General features: G+C 42.2%; 1 protein-coding gene across 1 annotated transcript in view; it reads left to right on the plus strand.

Moving 5' to 3' along the window:
- GNPTAB (N-acetylglucosamine-1-phosphate transferase subunits alpha and beta) overlaps positions 1 to 20,303 on the plus strand; it is a 54,283-nt gene that overhangs the window by 14,159 nt on the left and 19,821 nt on the right. Inside the window, exons 2-7 of the mRNA XM_037513778.2 lie at positions 3,622 to 3,707; positions 11,278 to 11,397; positions 12,411 to 12,452; positions 13,486 to 13,691; positions 18,091 to 18,155; positions 18,473 to 18,607. Coding sequence (XP_037369675.1) covers positions 3,622 to 3,707; positions 11,278 to 11,397; positions 12,411 to 12,452; positions 13,486 to 13,691; positions 18,091 to 18,155; positions 18,473 to 18,607 — 654 coding nt within the window. The remainder of the gene's footprint in view (positions 1 to 3,621; positions 3,708 to 11,277; positions 11,398 to 12,410; positions 12,453 to 13,485; positions 13,692 to 18,090; positions 18,156 to 18,472; positions 18,608 to 20,303) is intronic.

Below are 20,303 nucleotides of genomic sequence, written 5' to 3' on the forward strand. Positions count from 1 at the left end.
GAGAATAGTGTAGAGGGGAGGGGTGCATGTAGTATCTCCTCAGAATGAGCCAGGTGCTCTGTTACCAGTGTAATGTTTTAAGTGTGCTTGCCACTGTAAAGGACCAGGTTTGAAGGGTCCAAAGGAGGCTGAGAATGGGAAGATACACAAGGTCCTTATGGAGTTGGCAAGTGGGTACAGGGTGGAAACTGGGCCAGTCATCCAGTGTGAGCCACACAGCTGTGCACCCCCCTGTAATCTGATACCCTGAGCTCTGGAAGGGGTTTTCAAGATGATTTGGTTAGAACCGCCTTCATTTTACTTATGACAAGACAGCCCAGAGAGACTAAATAATCTGCTCAAGGTCTCTCCTAAAAGTGACAGAACAGGGATGAAGCCCACGTCCCCTGAGTCATAACCCATCATTCCCGACATCTCCCTTCTGATCAAGTGTGCAGAACTTGGCTTAGCAGGAATGCGCTCAGCTGTGTTAGATAAGGATCCCCTGCTGCCGCTGCTGCTGCTCTCATGCACACCTCAGTGGTTTGGAGATGTGAGATGAGGTTATCTGATGAAGGAAGGAATGTTGTGTCAACAGTGAGATGTCAGCATCTCAGACACTTGTGAAGAGTGTCTTCGCTGATGTTGTCTCCCTATCCTCTGGGCAGCCTTACTAGCTAAGAATATATACATTGAACTTGACTTTTTATGGTTTGTATTACAAAGTTGAATAGATATACTGGATGGCCTTTGCGAACGACACGGGGATATTGATGGGCATTGCTTCTGTTTGATCCAATATGCTGATACAAATCAATACAATTGTATTATGGAAAAAAAATACATAGTCTACATTTAGCAAAGTAACTGGCATTTTATAGTTAGGTGCCTGGCTTTGGGTCTGGTGCTGTGTGTGATGTCAAATCCACTTAGGATTTGCAGTCTGGTTAGAGAGGCCAATTTATTGGATGCACTTACAACCGCAAATGTACCAGGACTGAAATGAACCCCACCAGCTCTCAGACCCACTACCCCCATCCCACCTGTGTCATAAAGTGGCCCCACTGTCTCACCTGTCACACATACTAGAAATCCTGACAACCTAGCAAGTGGTCCTCTTTGATGCTTTCCCTCTCCTTAACTCCCCCTGCCAGTCTGACAGCAGGTGTCTCTCACCCACACACTCTTCTCCACTGAGCTGCAGGCAGACTCTGTTCATCATTCAGCTCTGCAGCACTGCCCCTCGGGGAAGTCCTTGTGGCGTCTTCTAAGAATGAGTCAGGTGTTCCCTTTTCAGTGTGGCTATAACCAGCAATCAGCTTCTGTATTATTAAAATGCCAAGCTATAGTCCTTGAAGTCAGGGAACTTAGCTTATTTCTCTTTGTAAACCCAGTGCCAGACACATCAGTTACCCAGTTTTTTAATCAAAACATTGAGAGGATCACCAGTTTAGTTTGTGCTATTTTTGAAGCTTTCCAAGTAAGCGAGGATGGAAAGAAGTAGGTCTCGAAAAGCCTGGACCCCATGAAAAGACACGAGCAGTTATAGCTGGACGCTTTGGTCCTCCAGGCCTCCTCTGGAGCCAGATGTCTCACAGCTGAGTTCTGACCAATGCAAACTCAACTGAGATGCCGTTTCTAAGAAGTCTCCTTAAAGGGGCTTGTCTTTCCCCTTCTCACCGTTGTGTTGGCTGCAATGAGCTCTCAATGACTGTGCTCCCTCGGCCCTCTGAGCATGCATAGCAGGGCCACTTCCTGGGCATATCCTGGGGTTGGTGTGGTAGGAAGCTGGAAGGAGCCTGGGTAGGGAGGCAGGTATCTCAGGTAGAGGGACAGGATGAAAGGGCACGGTGCAGGGCAGACAGAGGACGAGCTGGCATAGGGGCCACCAGAGTGATGGGCTGGGACCACCGAGAAAGAGCTTGAATAGGGCCTTCCCGGTGGTGCAGCAGTTGAGCGCTGGGTTGCGAAGCTGCCCGCGGCCTCTGCGGCGCTGGTTTGATCCCCGGCTGCTCCCCGGCCACTGGAGGAGGGTCCCACATGGTGCACAGACCTCTCCTGCCGCCCATTGCTCCCCTCAGCAGTGTACTTCGGTCCTTCTGCCTGCTCTGCTCCCTGCTCTGGCTCTGGTGAGTTCTCTCACCCTCCCGCACTTCTGACTGTGCCCAGTGCATGTGTGAACAAACAGACAAACAAACAAATGGATAAATAAATAAATAAAAACATGCCTCTATAAAAGAAAAAAAAATTAAAAAAAAAAAAAGAGATTGAATAAGGTTAGGCAGTGAGCAAATGCAGCCAGCTGAGAAAGATGAAGCTTGGGAAAACCTCTGTGGGTTGAATGTGGATGCCTTGGTAGGGGCTCTGAAGTGGTGAGGGCAAAGAGCGCATAGGAGAGTAGATGACTCTTTAAGGAGTGTGGCTGTGGGAGAGAATTTGGATTGGAGAGAATGTGTGTGTATGCTCGTGGGCATAATTCTATTGAAGACAAAAAGGGAGCGTAGGCAAGGTCTTGATAACATGAGAACTGATGATACACAGAGCGAATGGACAGAGTCTGGATCTCTGCAAGGAGGAGAGACGCTTCCTCTGAAGAGGGTGGAAAGAAGAAAATGGGCCATATGGGTTTATTGATTTGGCAGGCAGACACCAGCCAGCGCCTGTCGAAAGCCTTCCATTTTTCTCCTGAAATATTTAGCAAGGTCATCGGCATTACCTATTAATCATAGGTCATAAGCTCACCACCCCCTATATCTTGTTGGTTTCTTTGGTTTTGCCTTGTGTTCTTCTGTGCTGTGAGAAGTCTTTTCCACGTTCTGGATGGATCACACAGCTATGTCAAAACTCTTTGCTGCCTCTATGTCCCATGACATGCAAGTCATGTCATCATCTGGGCCCCGCTTCCATTCCAAGCCCACTTATCTGCAGCTGTATAGCTGTGCGCCAGCAACACCCACTGGACAGTTGTCCTCAAACAGCTTGCCCTTGCTGCTTCTCAGCAGCCTTTGAGGATGCTCAGGTGCTGTCCCTTTCTCCTTACCTGTGAGCTTATTTTCCAGTCACCAGTTCTCATGCACCTCCTTTCAGATCTCTTTGCTTCACTTTGCTCTTCCCCTTCCCAAGCCAGGAACTGTAGCTTTATTTCCATATCTGTGTGTGATAGCTGATATGGTAGCCTTTTCATCTGCATTGAGCACGAAGAGCACCATGTCAGGTATATGGCAGGCACCGAGTGAATGGATGAATTTTGATTGCTTTCCCTGTTCTCTTTACAGTTCTTCATGAAATGGAAGTCATATACATTTAGGTTTTTTTTAAAGATTTATTTATTTATGTATGCAAGAGCTGGGATGTAGGTCAGAAGTGCAGGGGAGGGGTGATGGTGGTGAGAGGATTCACCAGAGACAGTGGGGAGCAGAATAGGCAGACTGACTGAAATACACTGCCGAGTGGAACAGCAGGCGAGACAGGAGAGGTCTGCTCTGCCATGTGGGTAGCTCCCTGGCTGGGAATCAAACTTTTGCTGCAGTGGCTGCTGATAGCTTCATAGTGCTGAGACTTAACCCCTTGCATCACCAGGGAGGTCCATACATTTAGTTTTTGATACAAAGAAAACACATTTTCTTTTTCTTTTTTCTCTAGGTGGTTCTGGAATGGAGCCGGGATCAATACCACGTTTTGTTTGATTCCTACAGAGACAATATTGCTGGAAAGTCCTTTCAGAATCGGTGAGATCAATTTTGGAAAGTAACTTACTTACATTAAAGTGATGAGTCATGAAATCACTCTTGCTTTAAATATATATTTAAAAAATTACCCTTGCTTCAGATAGGAGCAACCTCATTTCTGCTTCCCAAGGGTCTTTTCCTAGTTGTAGATATGGTTTAGCTTATTCAAGATTATTCCCATCTGAAATAACCTTGTAGCCCATCCCCACCTCTTGTGGGTGAAAGTTCTACTTCCCAAAGAGTAAAATGCTTTGCGTCTTATTGAGTTCAGTAGCTCCCCTTTTTCTGGAGGGTCTGTTTCAAGACCCTCCCACTCCCACCCAATGGATGCAAAGATTGTACTGAACCCTATGCTATACTTTTTTTCCTTATACATACACAGCTATGATAAAGTTTAATTTATAAATTAGGCACAGTAAGAATTAACAATAACAAACAATGTTATAAAAGTCCGTGGGTTTTCTCTCTCAGAATACCTCTTTGTACATGATATTTTAGGAATGTGTTAACCACTGTGCGTAACTGAAACCTTGAAAAGTGAAACCACAGATAAGGGATCAGGGGATTGCTGTTCTTTAAGTTATAGGATCTCCTTTCTTCCTTGGCCCAGTCCTGGGAGCTAAAGGTAATTCCATTCCCCCGGAGGTGGCTACTCTACAGCCACTTTTGAGCCCTGGCGACTGTTCTTCTGTTGACATCACTCTGTTAACCAGGGCCGTTCCCATGACAGCGCCCAAGAAGAGCCCCCCTTCACCTGCCCTGGCCACCACATCTCGCCCCTTGTTGTGGGGCAGAACGACCATCTTACCAGTTGAGTCTTGTTCTACGGCCAGTCTTCAGGTCTCCTTCAATTTTGCTTTTCTTTGGAGACTTTCTTCCCTTACAAGGCAGACCTCAGAGTGGAAACAATATTTTACATCTTCCTTCTCTTCTTGCAGCTAAAATGGATCACACAGTCTCTTTTTGGTCTTTATCTATACAACTATTACCTATATTGTTTTATGTTATAAAAGCAATATATAGTTATGGGTGAAAACAGTTCAGACAATACAGAAAAATAAAAGTAAAGTCTGTGTCCCATTCTGTATTCCCTTCACCCAGGGGAATGATCGTTAATGAATTTTTGGTTTTGAATTTTTGGTCATCATTTTAACTTCAAAAAATAAAGAGTACTTTTTTCATTTACTTTCTTTTTACAGTATCTCTTGACTTTCCTTTTCAGTGTGATGTGTGCACAGTGAATTCTTACATGGTGCGGAACGAGAGATTATCAAAGCAGGGATAGCTAACAGGTTGTTCACCTCACCGAAAACTTTGGTCTGGATGTTAGGGACTATAGCAGAGGTCTCCCTCCATCCTGATAGGCCATATGTCCCTTTACTCTTGCTGAACTAGATGACCTAACAGTAATAATTATTGTCAGCATGCACCCCTTGACTGTTTTCTGAGACCCCCTAGACTGCCAATACCCTGGGGACCTTGTTTCTCACTTAAGATCACATCCTGTTCCACCATTCCCTTTTATGGGTGCCTATGTGGTTTCTGTTGGGTACATAGGTTTTAAAATAGCTCTGCTAGCTAGATGTATGGTGTAAAGTGTTAGATAGTCCTGAACACCTCAATGAAGAAGGGCTGTGGGATTCCTTGAGTTGACCTAAAAGCTTTATTCTTTGCTTTGGTCCTTCAAGCACCTAGATTTGCTCCTTCAGCAAAGATTGAATCTTTGAGCCTTACTGTGTTTTAAACCTGAGATGTGACTGCTGTAAAGAAGTTCATAGTGCAGTAGAGAGATGGCTTCTAAGGAATACCAGCAAAGGAGGGAAACTCTAGATCTTTCCCTTAGAATCCCGTAACTCACTAGTTTTCAGACACTTCTTGTGGAATTGGGTGGTGGTGGGGCTGAGAAATCAAAACTGTTTTTCTAACAATGCTAAGGTTGTTATTTGCTTCTTTTCACTTGACCTTTGCACTGGTGGCCCAAATGAAGTGGCAAGTAAAATCTCCACATCTGATCATGAGTCATCCTATTCTTCCCCACCACACACACATTTTCAGGTGGAAAAGTAAAAAGCTACTTTCATTTAAAGGTGTTCATGATGAAGCCGTGAACACTATTCATTTATCTTGACATTCTCAGTACCTTTTTATGGTTTTTTTTGTGATGAAATGGGAAGCATACCTAAAGCCCCTGATGCTTGGTCATTGGTTGTCTTGAGGAAAAGCACAACCTTGTTTTCTGTCTGGAGTTGCAGCCTGAGCTAGATAGATGTCCTTTTTCCTGGAGCACCATCGTTACTGCTTCGTAGCACAAATAACAGTAAGAATGCTCAGACTTGGTCATTGTGTAGGTATTTTCTGACAATGAACAAAGCAATCCTGTCTCTTAAAGGAAAACAAATGGGAGAAATTGTTTTGATAAATTTGTTTTGATGATAAAATTTGAGCTTTCAAGTAAGAATTATAAAACTTGGAAATAGTGGAAAATTTGAAAAACCTGTCTGCACCACACTCTCACAGTATTGTAAAGACTTCTGTAACTAGATTTGTGGCATCAACCAAAAAAAAAAAAAAAAAATCACATGCTAATGTTATATAAGATGATTAAGGAAATGCCTCACCATTTACCAGATCTGCATAACTCAGTAAGCTGTTATTTTCCAGGATCTTGCCTGCATAAAAGAGCCATTCAGAGTGCAAAAAAAGACAAATAGATTTTACTGTAAATGCACAAAGTGTTTCAGATTTCACACTGCTCATAATTTTAGGAAATCACAACTTATTTGAGCTAGTGCCAAAGAAGATCCACTATTATCTGAAAAGATTGTTAAAAATACTCCTCCCCTTTCCAACTAAACATACGTGACAGCCTGGGCTTTCTCCATATACTGGAACTGAAATAACAGATCCGATACGGGAATGGATTAAATGTTGAGGATTTGAGATGCCTGCTTTCTTCTACTAAGCCAGGCAAAGAGATTTTCAGAAATGTAAAACAGCACCTCCTCACAAAATTTTTTCTGTTGTAGGAAACATTGTTATTTTCATTAAGTTACTCATCTTAACATGTAAAGGGGCTTATTGTTTTAAAATGAATTAATAAATTTTTTAAATGTCTTTTATTTTCAGATATAACACGTGAAGAATTCTGATAAAATTTCTCTGGGTCCTTAATAATTTTAAGAATGTTAAAAGAGCAAGGTTGAGAACTGCGTCCTTAATGCAGCAGTTCTCCAACTTTGGTGTGTAGCACAACCCACAGGGCTTGAGAAAAGAGTTTCTGATCAGTGGGGCTCTGAGGCTTTTCATTTCTGTCAAGTTCACTGGTGATAATAGAAGCTGCAGATCTGGCAACCAATTTGGAGACTATCATATTTATGGATTCTCAGTGTAGTTTTCATACTTCTCCAATTTTCATTTTAACCATGTAAATTCTCCGATAGGAAGCTCAAAATAACTTGTCTTTTGTAACTCAAAATGTCTGTTGAATACTTACTCAACCTGCTTTGCCTTACGCTGTGCTAGGTGCATAAAGCCCTGCCCTGATGGCCTTCAGACTTGTATAAGGAAAGCTAGCTTAGAAATTGCAAACATTGAGGTCAGCATTTTCAATCAAGCACTTTTGTTCTTTATGAAGAATTTGTGTGTGTGAGCGCATATGTTAAATATTTCTCCTAATTTTAGATTGCATTTAAAATATAGTTTGATTTTATAATTATGTAGGGATTATTTTTAAATTGCCTAATTTTGATGATGACAGGTAATTGGATCACGTTACAGCACTGGTTCTCATATATTTAGAAATACCATAGTGGTGGTATGAAGTATTTATTGTTTTACTAGTTTCTCTATTAAGTCTTTTTTAATGTTGTTTTTCCTGAATAAAAGAAAAAAGAACCCATTCTATATGTCAATAATAAGCAAATAGGTAAATTACTAACTACTATGACAAATTGTGAGGAATTAAGTCAGTCACCTCTAAAATGTAGATACTGGATTAAATGTAAAGTCTCTTCCAACTCTGGTTCTAACATACTATTTAAGTTCTAAGTTTTCTTACCTGCTTCATAGAATGTAGACCCAAGAGGACCATTAAGTGACTTTAATATTCACTTAAACTAAACTGACTAAAATAAAAGTTGTATCACTGTCACCCTGGCTTTGGTTCTGAGTCAGAGATGACTCATTTCATTGCCAGCTTGAAGATACGGGCCTTCTTCTCATAGGGGAACTAAGACAGTGGTCATGGGGAGAGGGATTGACTGGAGACTCACTGTGACCATTTCTAACAGCAGAAAAGCAACTGACTCACTGACCTGGAGTGGATCGCCTGATTCCCTCATGGTTGTCAGCTTCACACCAGAGAACTAAATTGGTCACGTGAACAGCCATAAAAGGGCCATTGCAGTAACGCATCAAGCACTTAAGTTGTTCTCTTCAATTGAGCATGTGTAGCTATCTCTTGAGTCTATTTTAAACATCTTTAATAGCAGAATTAATCTTTGTTCAAAGCACAGGAAAGCTCTGGAGTATGCGATCCTTTTAAAAATCTTTTCTTTTTAAAAATAGTCACATAAGCAGTTTTTTCAAACAAATTTTTAGTCTGAGAATAGACCTGAGAAGCAGGGAGTGAAATGACCTTGGATAGCTTTCATGTGGGTAACATGAAGCATGTAAGAGGGTTTTGGGGGTTTTGTTTGGAGGGGAGGGAATGCAAAAGACCAGTGTATTTGAGGGAATGAACTAACAGCCAACAAGTCCATGTTAAAACCAACCATATACTCAACACATTTCCTAAACCTATGGTGATGAACAAGAAGAACTCTTTTTGGCAAGGGGAGGTTTTTTTTTGTAAACTTGAAGATATAATCTGTAGTCTGCATCTCAATCAGTGTTTCTCAAAGCGAATTTCTAGACAGGCAGCAATATCAAGACCCAAGAACTAGTTAGAAATGCACATTCTGGGGCTCCACTGTAGACCTAATGGATGAGAAATTCTGAGGAGGGAACCCAGGAGTCTGTGTTTTGCAAGTCCTAGAGGTGGTTCTGATGCCTGCCAGGCCTGGTCTGAGAACACTGACATACAAATGCTGCAGAGAGTGAGCCTGCAGATGCGAGAAAGAGGGAACCGCTAAGGAAGCAGGACACAGAATGCATGGCACCATTTCTGCCTTAAAGGTACTCTACCTAAGTGGAAGGTAGGCACCTAAAAAATAGTATAAGACAGTGCGTTAAGGAGTACAAAGGCCAGTGGGAACTGCATGTTAAGCAGTTTGTTTTCTTTGTGGGGGGGGGGTGTCAGGTGATAGAGAGGTTTGAGGAAGGAGGAAATGGTTAAAGGACATTTGAAAGAGAATATTCTGGGAAGAGGACTAATGTTCAGAGCACAAAAGCCTGCACATTTTTATCCTGTTTGGGTGGAAGTATGCAACTGGAGTGTCTGGCACAGGAGGAGATTATGAAGGAGTGTACTCTGCAGGCAGTGGTGACCATGACAGGAGGATGGGTACATGTGCAGCTGTCCCTCTTCCTGAGTCTGAAGTGTGGTTCCCCATCTTCCTCCAAGAATCTGTGAGTCCCCTGATGCCTCTTCGACCCTCACACTCTTCCATGCAGGCCCCGGTGCTTTGGATAGGTTAGGTCTGCATTTGCATGTAGTGTTCCCTTTCTCTGGACCATTCTTCAGCCAGTGACCCTCATAACTGCCTCAGTTCCTTCACATCGTTGCTGACGGGCTACTTTGTCAGCCGTCCCTGGTCTCCTTGTTTAAAACGAACCCTGCGCCCCTCATAGACATGCCATGTATTTCTGTCTTCTGCTTTACTTTCCTCACAATATTTAACATCAGTTGGCTTTGTTTGCCCTGTCTTCACCTTTCTAGAATATAAGCTCCACAAAGGCACAGATTTGGGTTTTATTTTATTGACTGCTGAGTCCCCAGCTTCTGGAATAGAGCCTAGCACATCCAAAGTGCTTGATAAATACTTATTCAAGGAGTAAATGAACACTCTTTCTGATGCTCATTTCCTCCTTGAATAAATGACTCAAGTTTTCCTTTAAGCTAAAAGTGGTTGTCACTTGTGCTATTTATTTTTTCCTTCCACCGTTTTTCAGACTTACCACCAAACTGTATTTATTCTCCCTTGGTGATAATTAACCCTGCACTGAGTGGCCTGATGGCAGCCGAAAGCACAGATGTGGTTTTTGGGTTAATCTTTGGAGCCCTTCATCCTGGTTGGGTTTCATCCTGTGCCTGGCCTGTGAGGAAGACAAAGGGGCAGGATGTACTCTGTTCCTTGGCCTAAAGAAAATATGCCATTTCATGAAGATCAAACTTGAAACACAACTGGCCGAAGTCTCATGCCATGCGTCTGCAGCAGGCCCCAAGAGATGGTGGGATTTGGGTAGTGAAACAAAAGGGAAGCTTTCAGCAGGAATAGAACCTCCTTAATAGAAACACTAAGCCCAAGAATTATTTTTTTTTTTTTTTATAAATTTTATTGTTATATTCCCCATACAATTGCAGCCCCCCATTCTGACCCCAATCCCTCCCCTCCCGCCCCCGCCCCCCTAAAAGTGTCTCTGGTTCATAGTTTTTTGTTGATTTTGATTTTCACTTTCTTATAGTTATTCATTTTCCTGGTCCATTATTTAAGTTTTCTAGATTCCTGCTATGAGTGAGACCATCCGGTATTTTTCTTTTTCTTTTTGGCTTATTTCGCTGAGCATGATCCCTTCCAGCGCCATCCATGTTGCTGCAAATTGCATGTGTTTCTGCTCAGCTTCTTATTTTGAGGACAAGATGTTAAGAAAAAAAAGTAACAGATTCTGAAAGGTCTCCTGTGGCATTAGTGTATCATAGACATGGTCTAATTCAGCAAACACCCGCTGAGCTCCTCTGTCAGGCACTCTTTGGTTGGTACTGTAGGGAACAAAACAGGAACATTTACTGTTTCTTGGAGCTTTATATTCCGGGGGAGGGACACCTAATTACCCAGGTAGGTAAGAAGTTAATTATCTAATGTGATAGAGAAGTGATAAGTGCTGTGAAAAAAAGGAAGAAAGAAAACTAGGGCAAGAAGCATTGTCAGCCTTGGGGGCAGTGGGAAGGGGAAGGGTGCAGCATTAAATAAGAGGGCTGGGTCTTCATCGTAAGCTGTTTGCTAACTCTTTCTTGGTAATTGGGTTTAGCCTCTTAATTTTCCCCCTCAGTTTGGCTGCATTTGTATCCTAGCTTGTTCACTTGCTAACCTGGACTTGAAGCAGTTCAAAATGATCTTCCAAGGCTCCCACAATCTCAAAAGTGGAGTGACAGCAGCCTCCACTGCTGATGTAAGGATCACGTGCACACCGCATAAAGTGTGCTCATAGCACAGCTCAAAGAAAGTTCTCAATGAATATTAGTCCCCCAGCTCCAGTTTGAAAGCAGATGATCCTGTGACAGATGCCTTGGTCAGATGATCTTCTCATTAATTTTTTTTTTCATAACCTCAAAATTTCAACTCTACTATGCTCTTGCTCTCAAATAATGGAAGAACACATCTAAGCTGGGGGACTTGTGGGTTTATCCTAGGCTCTGCTTGCCCATGCCAATCGATGTGGTTTACACCTGGGTGAATGGCACCGATCTTGAACTACTGAAGGAGCTACAGCAAGTGAGAGAACAGATGGAGGAGGAGCAGAAAGCAATGAGGTAAAGCCGATATTCCAGAAACAAAACCCACAACACATTCTCTGAGTGCAAACAACAGCCCATTTCAGAAGGATAAGGTGATGTTTACAATGCTATCCAAACAAAAATCTGATCTTCAGACTCATGCCAGGACAAGATGTCAGCAGCCACTTTGGGGAGATCCTGGTCTTGCTTTGTCAGGTAGCCATTTTATCACCTTGACACTGTAGTGATGTCTTAAGGGGCGTAAGGGTCGAGGGGCCCTTGGCTTCCTGCTCACTCAGTCTCAGTCCCTGCATAATATCTTTATGAAATATGTTTTATTATGCAAAAGAGCTTCACCATCAGACCCATTTTTCCCTTGAAAAATAAAATAGACCTAGAGACATATATTTTTTCTATTTGACAAAGGCACTAAGAAATATATTCCCTTTGTTTGCCCCCCTTTTAAATATCAAATAGTATACCATGGAGCTAGAAACATTGTAAATTTTTTTAATGATGTACTTTTGACCATTTTATATACTTTATCTGGGAAAGATTCAATGGGCTTCTGGAGAGTCGTCAGAATGAGGGCAATGCTGTGACTCCCCCTCTGATTCCTCAGGAGGATTTACCGAGAATTACCCCATTCTCCTGTTTACGAATGTTTTGGGTGCGTTCCATTTGGGTCACTAGCCATGTAATACTGTAACAAATTGACTTTCTGTCTGTCGTAGAGAATATAAGACCTTCCCCATGCATGAAAATGACTTTGACAGCCTGATATCATATTTTAGTAGAAAAATGTAAACATATTTTGATAAACTGTCATAGTTACCATAGAACACATGATATTGTTTTTCAATTATATTTCAGTGAAAGATAATTTATTATATATCTTCAATGCTATAAGCATTTTAATTATTTCCTAACCTACTAGTAAGTTCCAGTGGAGTAACCAAGAAAATCAATGTTGTAAGTCTCCTCTTATTCACATTTAAGGCTAGCACAGTCCATGTATATATATACTGAAATATATTTGCTTTCACTAGAGAAATCCTTGGAAAGAATACAACAGAACCAACTAAGAAGAGGTAAGCACTTTTATTTTCCTTTTATTGAGGAATAAAATGAAATTCCATGTTCTCCCTTGCTTTTGCTAGATACGCAATATTTTACATATACTCCATTGCTCTTGTTCAATACCTCTTATGCTATTTTTTGACCCCCAAATTAAATACATCCACTGCATGTGAAAGTTTGCAATTCCAAAGGCATAGTTGATTAAAAACTGATTATTCAGGTGGTAGCTAATCAAAGCTGTGTAATTTCTGAAAGGGTTGAGTCCAATTTGAGTCCTACCTGACTCTCATAGGTAGGACTGTCCCCTTTACAGGGGGAGACAGCCCCTTCCCCACTTAACCGTTAGACTTGAGGCAAGAGTTCTTCTTAGAAATGGTCCTGAGGGGGTTTGAGAGCCAGAAGTGCTTTCTAATCATATCTTTATGTTAATTAGGTATTCTTATTGAATATTTTATTGTTAATACGGTTACTTTTAAATGACTTAAATTAAAGCAATGATGTAGCAGTACAGAAAGGGGGGGCATTGAAAAGAACAAACATGTTTTTCAGCCTTCATTCAAGAACTGTGATCATTTTTATTATTCCCTTTTCATACATGTTTTTATAGTTATAAGCTATGTAAACATAGCCAGACAATATTTCTGTTGCAAAATTATTTTCACACTTCATTCCTTTCAATTATGAATTAACCTTCTATACTTTACTAAATGTTGGGCACATCAGTATTTTCACTATTATAAATATTTTGTAATAATGAAGTGCTTAATTTCTTATACCATTGAATTAGTAAATTTTGGTGGCACTCTTTTTTATTACTAGGGATTTGAAATTTCTATCTCTAGAGTCACTTTTAGGATCATTTTATACCCTACTTGCTAAGTTGTGACAATTTTTATACTTTGAAGTACAATTCCTGGTTTATTAATGGTATGATTTCTTTTAGGCTCTAGAAAAGTATCTGGGAAGCTTAGTGCCCTAGCAGGTCTGTCAGTGTGGGTCACTCTTCAGGAGTGTAGACGTGAGCATGTGGGTGTCTCTTTCCAGTGAGAAGCAGCTGGAGTGCCTGCTCACGCACTGCATCAGGGTGCCGATGCTTGTCCTGGACCCAGCCCTGCCAGCCAACATTACGCTGAAGGACCTGCCTGCCCACTACCCTTCTTTTCATTCCGCCAGTGACATATTCAATGTTGCAAAACCAAAAAACCCTTCTACTAATGTCTCAGTGGTGGTTTTTGACAGTACCAAGAATGGTAAGTTCTGATGGTTGTTTCTTTTTTTGTTTTCTTAAAGATTGATTGATTGATAGATAGAAAAACTGGGGTATCGGCCCGAGGTGCAAGGGTGAGAGGATTCACCAGAGATAGAGGTAGGAGAAGAACAGGAGGATTGACTGAAATACACTGCTGAGGGGAGCAGCGGGTGAAATAGGAGAGGTCTCCTGTGCCCTATGTGGGTCAGCTCCCCAGCCAGGGGATCGAACTCAGGCTGTTGTCATGTTAGCACTGAGACTTAACCCCTGCACCACCAGGGAGGCCCACTAATGGATATTTCTAACTATGGATGAGTGGCTGTTTAAACAGAATTATGAATGGACAAAAATGATTCTGCTTTAAGAAATGCCTGATAAATTAAAAACATACAAACACAAGCAAAAGAACTTCTTGTTTCTCAGCCCTGACCTCAGGAAGGGATTGAAAATAATTTACTCTAATATGAATGCTCTTCTGTGCTGTGATCAGGACCTTCGATCTTACGTTTACTGTATTCTCTTGACTCTGGGTTACTCTGGAGGCTCCTGATAACTCCGCAGAAAGTTGTTTTCTGCAGTTTGGACAGAACAGACCTGGAACAGTCCTACTTTACGACGGAAACATCTGATTATACTGTTATACTGTTCATTTGACCAGTCAGTCGAATTCAGATTGTAATTCCTGTCATCAAGCTGCACCCACATCTTGGAGATCCCATCTTTTCGTTTGGTCACTGAGCTGCAGGGCCTCGTGCCGACATCTCCACTTTTCTTGCCTCTTCTCTGTTCGTCTTCTTCTGTGCTGAACCTCTCTGCCTGGGGGCTCAGTGTCGTTCACGCCTGTAAAGTGAAAACTGACATGTTCCCTCTGTAACACTGGGTCCTGCTGTGAGTTCCCCTTCTGTCTGTGTCACACATCCCCGCTGAAATCTTTGGACCCATCTTTGACCTGTTCTTTCTTTTTACCTCCATAACTAATAATTAACCTCATTCTGTTACTTGCTTTTGTTTTTTGTAAATGATTCTTAGGTTTTTACCTCTTTCACTCACCCCATTTCTGCTGCATCAAGCTGGATTCCTTCACACAGGCTCCAGCAATTGTCTCCTCGCTCTTCTGCTTTCCTGGAGTTCTGCAGTCTGTCCAGCATGCAGCTATAAATGAATCAGAGAGCCCTGATCCTACATTTCCCTCCCTTTTGGAAGAGAATGATGTGGTTGAGTAGTGTGTACTTGTTTTTCACATAGATACAACCCCCTCTTCCTGGTGTCCAGCTTCGATTGCCTTAACTCTGCTCACCTCCTCACCTCCTCACCTCCTCAGAGCTGTCACTGTCTTCCCAATGTTGTTCCCTCTTGTAGCCCAGCTCCTTTCCAGCCCCATCTCAAGGGCTGTCTCCTTCACAAAGATCCTGGCCTAGTATATTCATAGTGATTTTAACGTTTCTACTGTCCTATAGTACTTGTAACCTAACTCACAACTTAGGCTTGCACAGGAGTTTCTGGTGTCCTTATCTACTTTCTCTGTCAAGCAGATACCTTATCACTCAACCCATTTGTGTCCTGGATAATGTCTAACATACAGCTCGCATCATGGGCCTTAGCAAGGTGTCTGTAATTTGAAAGCAAATTCTAACTCTCCTTGCACACTGTGGATCTATTCCTCAACTATTCTGTACAGTTATTTTTTTTTCTTTAGTTATATTTTGAATATATAGGAAAAGTTAAGGGATAATCTTTGATGAATTATAATAAATTAACTGGTTTATTGTTTGACTGAATTTAGCTTTGTTAAGTGATTGTTACTGTTTCCTGAAATTTAGGGATTCTGGTAATATATCACCCAATAATTGGACATTATAGTGTCCAAAGAGAGAATCTTGGGTTTTTCTCTGCTGTTGTAATACAGTAAAGACGTAAGTTTCAACATGAATAAAATCTGTATTGAACTATAGCCTTCTAAACCCTGTTTTGATTTCCCAGTTGGATTTCTGTTTGACTGCCTTACTTATTATATTCATTGATTCAGGAAAGATTTGTTACTCTAAATTGGTTGTTTTTTTGGGGTATCAGGGAATAACAGAGAACAAAAAAGGCCATGTTCCTGCTTTCATGGAGCTTATATTTTTCACAAACTGTTCTTAACTTAAAGACCTAACAGGCAGTGGCTGGATTTTGTCCATTGATTGCCAGCCCCTGATGTAGATGAAAAATGTGTAGCCATATTTGTTGTTTCATTGACCTCATTTAAGCTTTTTCAGTTAATCATTGAGATCTGTTGACTTTTCTTTTACTTTTGAAATATGTTATTTCTGGCCACTTTTCTGTGTCTTAGACTGTTATCAATTGGATCACACTTCAGCAGTTATATAATCCAGCCCTGTAGCCTAGACCCTGGTTTCCTCAGCAAAGTGGTTTTTCCAGTAAAGCTTATCTAACCCTTTGAGGTATTGAAAGTAAATTTCCTCCTCTGACAATTCACTCTATCTTTGGACTAAGCGCACTTTTATTTTTTATTTTTAATTGAGGTAATGCTTGGAAACCCCCATCAGGTAGTACCATAGTGGGTACCATAGCACGCCCAGCACCACTCACCCATAGCCCACCACCATAGTCCATGTGCTTCCCTCCGTCTGTCATTACCCCTTTGGTTCCGTAGTCACCTATCAAGGGTTAGTTTCTAGGCTAGTCTTTATATGACTTAATTTACTTACTTCATATTCCACATGTAAAGTGACACCATCTGGTATTTGTCTTTCTCCTTCTGACTTTTTTCCTTAGCACTGTTTCTGCGAGCTCCATCCGTGTTATAGCAGGTGGCTTGATTTTATCTTTTTTGACTGCTGTGTAATATATATTGTGTATACCATATCTTGATGTACTCATCTGTTGGGGCATTTAGGTTATTTCCATAATTGAGCTATAGTAAATTGCACTGCAATAAACATGGGAGTGCAAGTTTCCTTTCAAATTAGTGTTTTTGAATTTTGGGGCTACATGCTGAGGAGTGAAATTACTGGATTGAATGGACAATCCATTAATGTTAAGACATCTCCATACTGCTTTCCATAGAGCTGACCAATTTACATTCCCATCAGCAATGTTGGAGGGTTCCCTTTTCTCTACATCCTGTTTCTGGCCTGTTTGATATGGGCCATTCTCAAAGGTGTGAGATGGTGTCTCATAGTGGTCTTGATGTGCATTTCTCTAATAATGAGTGATGGTGAACATTTTTTCACGTGCCTATTTGCAGTCTGAATGTCTTCTTTGTAGAATATATTTTACCTTTGTAGGAGATATTATTTTGCTAGATTTGACTCATTACTCAGTAGTAAGAAAACTGGGGAAACCCTTAGTCTGTTACCAAGAATAATACTTCTGCCAATTCTGTGTATGACTTTCATGTCTTCCAAAATCTTGATAGTGAATTCAACAAAAGAACCTGTGACAAACCTCGGAAACCTCTCTCTAGGGTAATTGCAGCTTTATCATCCATACTTTCCAGTTGGAATTATTTATAATTCACTGAACTTGAGATCTAGCCTGTATGTCTCTGTTCCACCAAGATGTCATGAGAAATGGTTAGCTACCTTGCTAAGAGTGGATAAATGCATCGCATCTGTTAGAGTTCTCTGGTCTACTGGTGTGGATCAGTGGGGAGAAAGACACAGACAGAGAGGTGTGCATCTGATAAATTCATTTACAGTGAACTCACAGTCTTAGCATGTTTAAAGATCAATGGCACTCTGTGACGGCTTGTTCCCAGTGCTCGCATACGTATTTTCATGGTGCCTTTGAGACTCTTGCTAGGGTTGACGACCATCTTGCCAAGCTATCGTGTGCAGAGCTTGCTTTCTGGGGCCATTGTGAAGATGAGAATGCAGCCTTCTGCCCCCTTCTGTTTCCCTGGCTCCCTGAATGTCAGTGGCAGCACTCCCAGTTGGGCTGTGTCACTTCACACCTCCCCTCAGCTTAATGTGCTCTGTTCAGCACTGATGATGATGCATCTCAGGATTCTTGGGAGGGACTCTTTCCTAGTATTCACCACTCCCAAGTGTTTGACTCTAGCCAAGCAATTATTTGTTTTTATTAAATATGTTTTATTAAACATTTTTGTGACTGTCACTTCGTTCTTTGAGATACAACTTAAATGTGACTGCTCCAGTGCAGCATTCCACACGTCTGCCGCCCACTTGAATCTCTCCTCCCTCCTACAAACTTTAACATGTGTTTACCTGGTTCCCTTCTTTTGGGTGGGTTATTTTTGTCTCCCCCCCAACTATGTGTTTTTGAGACCATGTGGGGGTATACATTACTTTGACAGCCCTCAAGATGCTTTGTTTGCTCTCCTGCCAAACAGCCTTCATTAAAAATTTGCTTCTTTATTGTATTCTTTATGATAGTTGAAGATGCCCACGCTGGAGTGTCCAAAGGAAACAGCAAACAGACAGTTTGGAGGGGTTACTTGGTATGTTACTTTGAACTTACTTGTATTTTTGCAGCAGACTACAAGAAAATAAGAGTAACTCAGCAAATGTACTTTGAGAAGGGTGTGTGTGTGTGTGTATGCACTTTTTATTGCTTTTTTTTTTGAGATTGAGTTTTTAATGTTTACTTTTTCCCTCAGGCTAGCTTACTAGCATTAATGAATGTTGACTTAAGTAATCTTTATTTTTGAACCTTGCATGATGCAATAGAGCATCGTAAGTTTTCTCAGCTGTAAGTTTTCACCAGCCTGATGCTGTGGAAAGTGACTTGTGTGTTCCTTTCCCCATCTTATTTTAGACAACAGATAAAGAAGTCCCAGGATTGGTGCTAATGCAAGACTTGACTTTCCTGAGTGGATTTCCACCTACTTTCAAGGAAACAAATCAGCTGAAAACAAAATTGCCAGAAAACCTTTCTTCGAAAATAAAACTGGTAAGAGCATAGGAGACAGAGCAGTCAGCACAGCACGTCTCACATAATGCAGGGCCCTGCTGTCGCGGCCCATCATGCTCAGAGTTCAGCCAACTCTCAGGAGAGCAGAAGGCCCTGCTCTCCACACGCAGCCTGAGGCAACGTGGCGTGCGCCTTGAACAAGGAGTATCAGCCAGTCTTCCCCTCCCCGGGGGAGATTTGTCTGGGTTCCCAGCCTCGTCTCTGGAAGCCAGTGCTCCTGGGGGGGTCCAGCTGATTCTCCGTCAACATTCATTGCAGGCCACTTTCAAGATTCCAACACTTATGATCAATTTCAGGCATTAGGACCCCTGGTTTTTAAGAGTATGGAGAGAAAATGAGAAAGAAGATGTCAGCTTTGGAACCCAGTTCTTCAAGTGACTTTGCTCACGTCTCACTTCCTGGTGTTATTATGAGGGCTCCGAAAAGGGAATTTCCTATCTCTGGACTCCCTGTCCATTTAGATAGTGTTTATTAAATGCCCGTGGGGTGCCTGTGGTGTGCTAAGGATCACTGAGTGACTAAAACACTTAAAGAATTTGGGGTTGTGATCACTTCCAAATAACTACACTTATGCAGAGTGCCATGGGCTGTAGGTGTGCTGGGGGCCACGAAAGCTCTGCAGAACAGAGCATTTTAGCTGGCCTTGAACATAGCAGCTGTTCTCCCAGCAGAGAAAGGTGAGGGGGGCCGTTCCAGGCCGAGCAGTGGACCGGAGGCTTGCAAGTCAGCCGTGTTTCAGAGAACAAAGGCCATTGTTCTAGAGCCCAGAGCCCTGTCAGGGATTTTGCTGGTGCCGAGGTTGAGGTCTGATTGAGAAGCTCTGCAAGGGAACCTTGATCCTGGAGGCCAGAAGCCTCTTCAGGAGGAGGAAGAGGACCTGATCTGTTTGTTAGGAACCTATTAGGGAAAGGTGTAGCAGGTAGAGATTGGATAAGAGGTTGGCTGGAGGCAGGAAAACCTGTTTGGTCACTTCTGCCATAGTCCAGCTAGCCAGTCGGGTTCCATGTGTACCTCAGCAGGAGTGCCAATGATGAGAATGGTTCCAGAAACATGTGAGAGAGCCCCTCAACACAACCTGGTGACACGCTAGCTGTTGGCATTAACTGCGCTCAGAGCTTCATGGGGAGAAGAAGGAAGGAAGGAAGGAGACCCTGAGCTCAGTCTGAGTGTGTAATATTTGAGGTACTTTGAGGCATGTGGGAGGAAAGAGCTGTTAAGTGCTAAACTTCAGGACCTGAACAGCTGAGCCTTTTTGCATTCCTGGGCTCCTCGTGGACAAGGCCGGTGGCCCCAGAGCCACCTAGGGCTCGGTTCTGTCCCAGAGGCCCTCTTCCAGCCTTGAGTGTCTCAGGTGCTGTGTGTTCACCTTTGTGTCTGAATTAATTACCTTGGGACCTGGCTCAAGAAATGCTTGAGGGAATGAGCGAGAAGAAAAGCTGTGGCTGTTGGAACAGCAGCTAAGTTCAGTGTCTCGGACGGTAAAGGGAAATGTTGCAGCAGTGTGATTACAGTGTTCCCTAGCCAGAATAAGAAGCAGCACAGTGAAGGGCACCATATTTCCTGCTTGCACTAACTAACCATTGAATCCTTCTTTTTTCCTTTGGTTTTCACTTTTGGCTACAAAGCCAGGAACTGGTTCCCCTACAGTAACTGTTTTCGTGTGAGATTAGGGTTA

This window comes from Talpa occidentalis, unplaced genomic scaffold (genome assembly GCF_014898055.3).
Source record: "Talpa occidentalis isolate TD23 unplaced genomic scaffold, MPIMG_talOcc4v2.1 talOcc4.16, whole genome shotgun sequence".
NCBI classification, from domain to species: Eukaryota; Metazoa; Chordata; class Mammalia; order Eulipotyphla; family Talpidae; genus Talpa; species Talpa occidentalis.